Source organism: Abrus precatorius, unplaced genomic scaffold (genome assembly GCF_003935025.1).
Source record: "Abrus precatorius isolate BTA unplaced genomic scaffold, Abrus_2018 Scaffold2, whole genome shotgun sequence".
In the NCBI taxonomy this organism is placed as follows: domain Eukaryota; kingdom Viridiplantae; phylum Streptophyta; class Magnoliopsida; order Fabales; family Fabaceae; genus Abrus; species Abrus precatorius.
Window position 1 is genome coordinate 29,953,062 of NW_020874362.1, and position 12,442 is coordinate 29,965,503.

Genomic DNA, 12,442 nt, shown 5'->3' on the forward strand with positions numbered 1-12,442 from the left:
CTTGATTATTCCTAACTACCACAAGTTGTTAGACCTTGAATTCCATGAATGGATCCATTTACATTGAGCTTGAATCTATGAAAAGGGGAGGGCAACAACCAATAAAGGTCTCATTCTTCCAAGTCCATGAGCGTGGTTAAGATATGATTTAATTGTTAAAATTGTATACTTAGCAAGGTGGGTGCTTAATATCCTTACTCTAAATTAGGTGCAGCAGGTGCAATTGTGTCTCCATTTACATTTTATTACATTTTTTTTAACTTTATAATTTTAATTATTTTTTAATTTTTATTATGAAAAATTTAAAATAAAAAAATGTTTAAGGAAAACAAAAGGGTAAATATAAAATGAAAAGTAGAAAAAAATAAAAGGAATAGAATAGAAATTGGATGTTTCATTATTCACAACTAGGCAATTAGGAGTGAACAAATAATCGAAATTTGGCTTAAAAAAATAAAATTAAAATAAATTTTGAAGAACACCAGCAACACACACTTTATTATTGAATAAAATTTATTAAAAACTAAAAAAATACAAAAAAAATTAATTTTAATTTTAATTTATGAGTGAAAATAGTAAGATTTACATAATTTTTAATAAAATTGTTAATAATAAGTGTGTTATAAAAAATTACTTTGCTAACATTATTCAATTATTATTATTACTATTATTATTATGAAATTAGGCATTTGGATATGGGTAAGTGCGGGTTGGACTTATTCTTGACCACCAATTAATCATAAGATGCGAACTTACCTTACCTTTCCCAAAATAGCCGTCAAGTTTTCTCTCTCAAATCGCATCTTTTTCTTCTCCTTCCGAACAACATCTTCTCTTCTCTGTCTCTATTCCTTGTTCTTTCCCTCTTTAGCTTTCCTTTCCCATTGAGAAATTGTAGTCATTTTCTCTCCATTTTTGTGTGTTTGCTCACAGCTTTACGTGGAGGCTTTGATGGTGGCCATCAGGGAGGTGACGGTGGTGATGTAGATTTAGCGGGTTTTGAATTTTTGAAGCCATAACGATGTCAATGGTGGCAAAAGCTGTTTGCTGTGGTTTGGTCATGTTCATGTTTTCTTCTTTCACATGGTCGGTTTGCATCGGTTATGGATCTTGAGGCACGAAACTAGGCAGTGCTCACCCTTCTACGCAATAGTCTTATTTCTAAATTGAATGATCAAAAGGTGAAATAAAAACGAAAAAAAAAAATAGAGATAAGAAATAGTGAAAGAAAATAAAATCTTTTACAAAGTAGGACAAAATATGGTGTATACAATTAGGCTTTCAAATTTTTAAATATTAATATTCATGGTTAGATATTAGCTAATATAAACTATATATTAAATTTTGCAAGATTCATAGGCATTATAGTGATGAATGGGTTTATAGGACGATCCAAACAAAATTTTCTCTCATGGGATGAAGAGATTTTTATGGAGAAGTATTTCTTCTTCTTTTTAACTTACAATTGTTGAGGATAGAAAAAAGGTTTTACTTAAATATTGATTTTTTTTTAATAAGAACAGGTAATTTTACTTCTTTTGACTAAATTAAATATAGTGAACATTTGGTCTTATATATACTGATGGGTAAAATGTGCTTCTAACTTTCTTTCAAAAGCTTACTATTAGGCTTATATATTGACAGCCTTTCGCTTCATTTGAGTTGCCAATCAAATTAGAACACTTATACATTCATTAAAAAGAAATAAGTTGAATTCGAGTAAGTACAAAATAAGTAGTTTACTTACATACATACTAAATTTGTAACTTTAGCTATGAAAATTAGAGGGTTTTTTGCCCGTATAAGGTTAAAGGAGAAACAAATTCTCCAGATGGGGCTGTTTCATAACAAATACCGTGTTTAGGGTGGAGAATGACAGGTGAAAGCAGTATTGGAAGATACATGGCCGACACAAGAATTTTTTTTAAAAAAATTAATAGTGTCGTCAAACTTGTAACCAACACTTTTAGAAATATTAACGGACTGATTTTTATAGTACTGATCTACGGCTGCAAACTAAACACGTGGAGGTTATCCAATGTGTCGAACGGTTTAGATCCGACTTTAATGTCGGTATTGCGTTGGACAACACCAATGTCGGCATGTTTAGGACCGACACACGTCGATTGGTCCACGTGGCAATGTTGTAGGAGCCACGCTGCTCGCCCCTCCCTCCCTCCCTTGGTGCTTCTGCTGTTCATCTTCTTCGTTCTGTAAGTGAAAAAGGCAAAAAATTTTGGCAAAACGAAAACGTAGAGGAAGAAGGGGCAAGCGGATTTGCCATTTTTAAAAATTTATAAGGTAAGAATAAATGATTTTTTTGTATATTAATATAAATATGAATATTTTTTCAAAAAATATAATTTCCTTTATTCGTTTTTGTTTCCATTTCAAGAAGATTGCAATCTTGCAAAAAGGGGCTTTCGGTGATCCAGGATTCTCAACTCAGAGGTTAGTCAACATTTAGATTATAATTTTTTGTTGTTGTAATTTTATGCATGTAAAAAATAGAAAAATACGAAAATAGAAAAATAGAAAAATATTTAAATTACAATTTATAATTTTCTTGTTATTTATATAGAAAACTGTATTTAAAAGTAAAAATAATGATGATATTATTATTGCTATACAAATATTATTATGTTAAATAACAAAATAATTAAATTAGAAAAATATATAAATATAAATTAATTGAGAAATATAAAAGAATTAAATTAGATAAATATATGAAGAAGAATTATATGTGATTATTATAAGGTTAATAAAATATAAAAATAATTATAACAAAATAAAATTGAAATAATAAGAATGAAAAACTCTGAATTTATTATCCATTACATTACCTCTCACATAATCATTGGTCTCAATTTTGTAAACTTACTTTGGAGCATGTAATTGCATGTGTTCTAACTATCTTGTCAATGTTATATACGATTTATCTCAATCACCAAATATTGTCACAATTGCTTTTTGCTTTGTTTTCCATGCTTTTTTTTGTATGAAACTGAATATCTAAATTGGCCACTTATTCTCTCTTGGATTAATGAAACGGGAACAGAAGGTTCTTTTTTTACCATACCTATTAATAAAATTAAACAATACGTCTCAACTAATGATCATTTCAAAATTATTTTAAATAGACAAATAAAAATAATCTCAATTGAGTTTCACGTACCAATAATGTATGAACAAATAAAATTTGAATCTAACTTTTTGTGGTCTTGAGAAATCATAGTATTTACGCAGGTATGCATACCACCCAATCTCGTAATTTTCCACTTATTTGAATTTTTGGGTAGCAATGCTCTTACTTTCCAAGGATATCCGGAATTATGATTCACACATTTGACAAAATGAGTTGATGCTTTTGACTCAACTATAAAAATTGTTTGATGTTTCTCATTGCATAATATTTTATCACCATTTTTACCTCCTCTTTAGAGTCAAAGAGTTATCCAACATATAATGCATCTCCTTGTACCCATGATTGTGACGAATGCAACTCAGAAAAACCCAATTCTTGATCAAGATGTTCCCAATTAATAGTAATGTAGTGTGAACTTATGTTCTAAAAAGGTGTTATAGAATCTGTATTAAACTCAACTAATGTTAGTTAAAAATATTTTACAATTATTGTATTATATAAAATTATACCTATAGATTGTCCTTGCATATCGTTATTTCTTTCAATGTTTGGAATATTCATCATTGAATCGAAACCATCTTCCAAATTAGTATCAGAAGAACTGTCTAAAGAAATTTCTCCTTCATCTTTATAATCATCATCGTACTCATCTTCTTCATTTGTAGATGCAACAACAAATATTTATCAATAAATTATAAAATTTTAAACATTATATAATTTAAATAAATACTATACATTACCTCCTCCAATTGTATACTCTTCTTCATTGTCACTAACATTAACAATTGGGAGTGATAAATTTGAGCATAACAAAGTTTCACCTATATGAGAAGTTTTACCAACCTCAACATCCACGTATAACTCAACTACATTTCTTTGATGTCGTTCTTGACAAGCACTTATCATACAGTCAATGTCTTCATCATCACATACATCTAAAATTGTGTAGTTTTCACTCCTTGCATTAACTAAAATTCGTGAAATCAGTCTAAAAATTACATTATTATTGCACAATATTAATTTTGTATGTATTTTTTTTTCAACCTCTCAAAAGTAATTCCACGTTCTATTTTAATCATTTTCGTATTCCTTTCAAATATAATACCCTCATTTCCTTTGTATACTCTTCTATTCTAGTATAAAATAATCACAATTTCAGTCATCCTGTATATCAAATTTAAAAATACAGCCAAAATTATTACAAAAGTATACCTAAACAAATAGTAACAAAAAATATTACAAAAATATTAAAATAAAAAAGATTTACATTTATATTTTTAATAATATTATATTAACATTAAATAATTTAATTAATTACTACAAATATTTTTAATTTCATTAATTCAAAATAATATTAAAATTATTAATTAAAACTTAATTGCAATAATTAAAAAATTTAAAACAATAAATTAATAATATTCTAACCTGAAGTTTCTTCTAGCAGAGCTTCTTCAAAATTTTTCGCAACTGATACACACTCGTTCGCCTATATATATGTATTTTAATTAGATAAAAATTTCTAGATAAAAGATTGTCTTCTTTCTAGTCCAGTGGGCTGTGGGGTGAACAAGAAAAGTGTCAGCATCAAAGCAACTGACACAGAGCAAGTGTCGACATTCTTCCAGCTGATACACAAGTGTCGCAAAAAATATAGCCGACACACATGTGTTAGAGCACAACGAGCCAACACATATGTCACGTGACAATATTTACACTTAGTGTCGGTAGTTTTGTGACTGACACTTTATACTGTGTTGCTAGTACATTTTACGACATTTTCATATCACTCCATATACGACATTTGTTATGAAACAATCCCATACCGAGAAATTGTTTCTCCTTTAACCCCGTGCAGGCAAAAAACCCAAAACTAAATGATATAAGAGTGGGTACTAAAATGTGAAACATTAAAGGAAGGTATATAACTTTAATGACGTTAAAGTTCTTGGAGTGACAGTAATCTAGAAGCCAGAAAAGTTGCTTTCTTTCCGAATGATGCTCAAGGAGGGAATAAGATTGATATAATCCCTATTTAAAGGGATTTAGCAATGATTTCTAAACACAATGGTCCATAATTTTAATTTTATATTTAATAATGTTATTAATTCGTTTAAATATTTAGAATTACAATTATATATTTATTATGTTTTATGATTTTTTTACCATTCAAATCTACGTAGACATACATATCCTATATTTCAAGAACAAGTATATCATCATATATTAAATGTGTTTTAATACGGTACTCGTTTCATATCAACGCTTCGTAGCTATAAATTACAATTTTTTTTAATAGAGATATTAAGAAGCATATCACAAAGGACAACACCCTACTCCACTCATAAGGGTGTTAAAATGGGCATGTCTTGTTGAAAATGGAAGGTTTGGACTAGAAGTTTTGAACCATGTTTATCTGTTTAATATGTCAGTTCAATGACAGGTTAACCCATTAAGTCTATTTTAGAAATTTTTAAAAATAAAATATAATTATTTATTAATTAAATATTAATATTTATTGATACAAAAATTATTGAATATTTTTTAAAAATTTATTATTTTATATTTTTTCTATTTTTATATTAATTTTAGGTGAATTAACCCATGAATTTGATGGCATATAATTTTATTTTATTTTATTGTCTTTCATAGATTAGCTTATTAGCTCACCAATCCAACCTTAAACAAATCAAATTAAAAAATTTAGCTCACTTTAAAAATTAACGTGAAACTGATTCTTCCATTTTATAACAAGCTTTTGGAGGAACGAAGCTAGCAAATTCAATTTGACATCCCTATAAAAAGGTTTATCATTTATCACTAAACTATTATTTATAACGTAGAAAAATATTTTATAATATCATTAAAACAAGACTTATCAACATTCAATATAAAATATAAGAGAATTTATCCGTTGAATAAAATTCCTTAAGCAATCATTTATTTATTACATGAAGGTATGTCAACAAGCTAAAAACACAATAATGGATTCAACTGTGCCAATATGCCACAGAATCCCGTAAATTAAAACTAGTATATGAAAAGACAAAAGCATAAAGAATGCAATAATGAGAACTAGAATAAGGAGGTATTGTCTCCAAAATTTGCTTTTCCCTTTAAGCCACTGCAGGCATGTCCTTGAGCCATGGATCAAGTGGCTTGCCGATGGAATAAACTATAAATCCAATTTCCCTGAGCTTCTTAACATCCACAATATTCCGGCCATCAAAAACAAATGCTGGCTTCTGCATGCTGTCAAAAACCTTTTGGTAATCAAGCTTCTTGAACTCATCCCACTCGGTCATAATGCAAATTCCATGTGCATCTTTCACTGCCTCATAAGCATCCCAAACCACAGATACTTGCTTTATAGATGTGGGGCTAGGTGGTTGAAGATGAGCAGGGTGGTCCTTATCAAACTTCCTCATTGAGAGATCCTTTGTGATTTGGTCTTCAGTAACCTGAGGATCATATATGCTCAACCTAGCTTTGTCTCCCAAAAGTCCTTTACACACATCAATTGCTGGGGTTTCCCTAGTGTCACCGGTGTCCTTCTTGAAAGCAAAACCCAGAATAGCAATCTTTTTAGCTGAAACTGTGTTGAACATAGAGGAAACAACCCTGTTCACAAACCTTGTTTTCTGGTAATCATTCACCTTAATGACTTGCTTCCAGTAATTTGCCACCTCAGGAAGGCCATTACACTCACAGATATACACCAAGTTCAATATGTCCTTCTGAAAGCAAGAGCCACCAAAACCAACACTAGCATTCAAGAACTTTGGTCCAATCCTTGAGTCTGTCCCAACAGAGTGTGACACCTGGGATACATCAGCACCAGTTGCCTCACATAATGCTGACATGGCATTCACAGAAGAGATTCTCTGTGCCAGAAAAGCATTGGCAGCAAGCTTTGAGAGTTCAGCAGACCACAAATTGGTGCAAAGGATTCTCTCCACAGGTACCCAATTAGCATACACATTTTTCAGAGCTTCTATGGCTTTTTGCCCATCTGGGGTCTCCCTCCCTCCAATAAGGACTCTATCTGGATTGAAAAGGTCTTGAATTGCTGTGCCTTCAGCAAGAAATTCTGGGTTTGAAAGAATAGTGAAATTGATGCCTTTGTTATTATGAGTCAGAATCCTCTCAATTGCTTCTGCTGTTTTCACAGGAACAGTTGATTTTTCCACCACAATTTTGTCTGATTTTGAAACATCAGCAATCATTCTAGCAGCACTCTCCCAGTATGTCAAATCAGCTGCTTTGCCAGCTCCAAGGCCATGAGTTTTTGTTGGGGTGTTTACAGAAACAAAGACTATATCAGCCTCTGAAACGTGTTTCTCCACATCAGTGCTGAAGAAAAGGTTCTTCCCTCTGCACTCCTTCACCACCTCATCAAGGCCAGGCTCATATATGGGAAGGTGATCGCTGTTCCATGCATTGATTCGCTGAGAAGATATGTCCACTACCGTTACTGTAACCTTGGGACATTTCAATGCAATCACAGCCATGGTGGGTCCACCAACATACCCAGCTCCAATGCAACAAATCTTCACCATTTTTCGTTTGTTCTCAGCACCTAGCAGGTGGATCCAAATCAAATGTAACATTAGCAATGAAAATAAGTGAATGTTTGAAAATAATTATCATAAAATCAATAATTTAATTTTCAAAATTTATCTTAGAAAGCTGGTAAAAATAAGCAAGTATTCATCTTAATAAATTGAATCTAACAAATTTTAGATGTATATCAATGATTAATTTAAAGACATGGAATAGAGATAAGTCTTCATTCTCACAGGAGAAAATGGAGAGATACAAAATAATTCATATAATAAGCTCCATGAGAGGGGGGGGGGGGTGTTAGGTAACAATAGCGACGCAAAATAGATTGATTTTTAGAATTATGAATTATGTGTGCATTGATAAGAGAAAGAGAGTCGAGAATTTTAGATCTAGAGGACATTCTCAAAGAAAATGCAATAGGTAGAATCAATTGAACTTAAACTAATAAATTGTTTTGCTGGGCCATCTTGTGTTCCTATTAATACACGCATGCGGACACATGACACGAGGCAAATTGAGGAATCGGAACAGCCCATGTAATAAAAAAGGTAACAGTAACAGATCTAAGATAATTTAAACCAAAAACAATCTATGGATCTCTTCAAAAGCAAAAAGCTGCCACGCAAATGACACACAGAGATCAAATTAATTACCTTGTTTAACAGATGAAAGGAAGAAGACAGTGGCGATGGTGAAGAAGAATAGAGCCTATTGTTTCTGTTTTTGGAGAGTAAGGAAAGATGAATAGATCATGAAGCAGCACGTGGATCTATTTATAATATATAGTTACATGTAACTCGACCAAGTTTTCCGTGAATAAAGCATTTGATCCCTATTACTACCATTTTGCCTCCCCGTTTTTTCTTTCTTTTCATTTTATTTAATTCAATTTAAAATTATTTGGTGCATGTTTAAAATAAGTACATGTATAATTTAATGATTAAATATAAATAATATATTTAATTAAATTAAAAAAAAAATATTAAATAAACAAGACTATTACAATCAAAGAAAATATTATAAAAATAAAGTATTAAAATTAAGACACATTATTTAAATTTTGGTTATAGACACTCTTCCTATCACATGCTATTTATTTAATAATTAACTAGTGAATTTCTCATCAATTGCACGAATGTTACTAAATTAAAATATTTTTAAAATAAAAATTATATTATATAATTATTAAATTTATCTATTTTTATAATTTGAAAAGAATAAATATTTTATTTATTATAATAAATATGTTATTATAATAAATATGTTATTTATTAAAAGAAATATGTTATTATAATATATATATATATATATATATATATATATATATATATAGGTATAAAAGCTTGTTACTTATAACTAAAACTTAGACTTTTATATAAACACATTTCTAAAAGGTTTTAGCAGTCCATCTTATAAAGTTTTTATAATGTTTGTGTAGTATTTATTATGATTTTTTTCATTTTTTAATAGAATTGATAGAAATTAAAATTAATGAGGATAAATAATGATAGTAGAATTATGTGCCATGGTATTACATAAAAGTAAAATTATCATGTCATAATAATTTTAAAAAAATCAACTAAGTTTAACTACTCTTATTGGTTTGCATAATTTAATTCAAAGTTAATTTTATCAAAAGGGAGTAACCTATAATTAATTGGTTGGTTGTTTGATAAAATTAGTTATATAATTAGTTTAAATAATTAAAAGTAAATATTAAAGATATTATGTGTGGATAGCAAAAATAAAAAAATTAATATGTGTGACCACAAATTACTTACAATGTTAAGGTAAAAATACAAAAATATTAGAAGTTTACATTTAATAAGTTGAATACTTGAAATAATTTTTCATATAGTTTTCAAAAGCTTTAAGTATTATTTAAAAGCTATAAATTCTCTTTATTTTAATTCACTGAACAGTCAAATGTAACTTTTATAAGCTAGTATTAGCAAATACATTCTTAACGTAGAAGCAGTTGTATGACATAATAAATGTTCTTATTAGTAAAATTAGCAAAATTTATATTTTGTAGTTGATAAGTCCGTTAAAGCTTATAGTTTATAATTTACAGTGAACTTATTTAATTAGAGTTATTCGGTAAAACTAATTGAAATGTATTAAATATAATATATATATATATATATATATATATATATATAAAAGTCTAAAAAATCTTATACTCAATTTGAACTTTTTATTTAACTTCAATCTAATGAGTTATAATTTATTGTTTCACTGACCATTAGATTTAAGTTAAATGAAAGGTTCAGATATTTGAGTGTAAAAGTTTTTAGACTTACACTGATATAAAAAATATTTATATATATATATATATATATATATAATATTAGAACTAAATAAGAAAAAAAGATTTATACCTATGTATAATTCTTTTAAAATATTAAGATAAAAATAAAATAAAATAATTAATAATTATAAAGTATAAACTAAATGTTAACTCAACAAAGTCTAAAAAAAACATAAGTTCCTTCTACTCCGAGTTACTAATAGTTTTACTAACTTTTTTAAAAAATAATAATAATTATAAACTCCTAAATAATTTATACCTATGTTGAATTCTTTTAAAATATTAAAATAAAAATAAAATAAAATTATTAATAATTATAAAAATTTTAAGATAGAAGATTTAATTTGAATATTTAAAAATTTAGAAAGATTAAATATTGACAATTAAAATTAAAGGAACTAAAATTGGCACATTGAAAAAACTAGAAGAACCAAAAATTATACATTTTAAAAATTAAAAGGACTACATGTAAGCAATTAAAATTAGAAAAAAAAATAAAATCATACATTTAAAAAATTAAAAACTAAATATAAATATTTAATGTTAAAAAAAATTAAACTGCATGATGTGCATTTATCATCTGAGGGTGACTAATTTTTATAAGTAACTATGAAAAACATAATGAGATTGACAACTGCACATGACCCTCACAAAACATTAAAAATTGATTTTGGATAAAAGAAATTTAAATCGAAAGCTAGTTTTGATAAAAAAAAAAAAAATTATAATAGATTTTTAATAAAAATAAATAAATTTAAAACTTAGATGGGTTTTATCCAAGTCAATTGCCCAACCTTATTCGCAATGTTGAGGAAAGCTGTGAGTGAAATTGATGTTGAGAAATTTTCAAATTCTCACTATTTTAGTAAATTTAAAATTCTATAAATTTTCGTTTATTAAAAATCCTAACTATAATTCTTAAAATTTTAAATTTCTTAAAAAAAATATATATTCAAACAAAGAATTAATTTAATTTATAGAATTATACGCTTGAAATATTTCATCCACACAATGAGACTTAAGCCATTGAAATTAACGAGTACAATAACTCAACCTTTATAATTAGATATCTCACGAAGAATGTTCATATAGAAAAAATAAGTCATTGTTAATTCTGCTAGCATTATAATTTTGTCTTTTTTATAGTGTGAAAAGTGTTAAACGACATTATTGAGAAATTAAAGTTAAAGCTTTAATGAATTTCAAATCCATGTTGCATACACTTGATTAAAATTATTTCTAGGAGGGTCACTGCTTTGAATGAAATTGTGACATAAATATTTAAAACACATATAAATTACTAGACATTCTTTTTTGCTAATAATTACTAGACGTTCTTTAATTATGACCTATTTTAGCACAAAATAATGTTAACACCGTGAAAGAAATATGCTGTTATATTTGTAGGTTGCTAATATACACCAAAACACTTTAATTTATATAAGTTTTGTTTCACTAGCTCACTTGTATATTATGTTTTATCAGTCCAAGTCTAATTTATAGTGTAAAAAATATTAGATTTGAAGCATTTACACTAATAACATTAACTCAAAAAATAGTTTTAAAGTTTAATTAAATATCATCTTTTAATCCTTTTAAAATATGTGAGAGATTCTTGTAAAATTGTATAATATTTCAAAATATTTAAAATTTATCATTTTTAAAATTCAAAATTATTATATTTAACAAGTTATTAATTAATTTATTTTATTTTATTGTAATATTAATTTTAATTGATTGATACTTATTGTTTTAAAAATTATTCTGTTAATACATTGATTATCATTAATTATAAATTATATTATATAAATCATATTTATTTTAACATTTTAAAAATCATATTATAAAAAAATTTATTGTGTTTCTTTCCTTTTTTAATATTTTCAACATAATATTGATAATAAATAAGTTTTAACATGAATTACTAATGGGTGACCATGCGAAACAGCATAACATGCTGCAGCTAAGGCTTGGTTTTCATAATGCTTTGCATTTATTTAGTGAATTTGGCTAGAGAGAACGAATTTTTTAAAAAGAGTAAGATATTTTTGCACAAGTATAAGTTTAAAAACTTTTATATTTAATTAAATTTTTTTATTTAATTTATATCTTATAGATTATAATTTATTATTTGACTGACTATTAAATATAAATTAAATAAAATAAACAAATTAATTATAAAAATTTTAAGACTTACATTGATATAAAAAATATTATTTATTTTCGTAAACGATGATCTCAATTGTTTTGTTATTTTCGAAATGATACAAATTGGGGCATGGACATTGGCTCAAGACGAAAATGAGAGGCTTTATTTTCATATTTTATGAATAGACAGCAAAACCTTTGCTATATTTTGTAGGCTGAATGTTATGTGATATCTAAATTGCAGGTTTATGCTTCAATATGTGTGTAGTTTACTT

General features: G+C 27.3%; 1 protein-coding gene across 1 annotated transcript; it reads right to left on the bottom strand.

Annotated features, from left to right (window-relative positions):
• Positions 1 to 6,258: 6,258 nt before the first annotated feature.
• On the bottom strand, positions 6,259 to 8,438 carry LOC113858243 (UDP-glucose 6-dehydrogenase 1-like). The gene is made up of 2 exons (XM_027490774.1): positions 8,362 to 8,438; positions 6,259 to 7,721 (listed from the first exon to the last, which is right to left on the bottom strand). Exon 2 carries the CDS (start codon positions 7,699 to 7,701, stop codon positions 6,259 to 6,261), a length of 1,443 nt encoding a protein of 480 aa, XP_027346575.1. The 5' UTR covers positions 7,702 to 7,721; positions 8,362 to 8,438.
• Between the last annotated feature and the right edge of the window lie 4,004 nt (positions 8,439 to 12,442).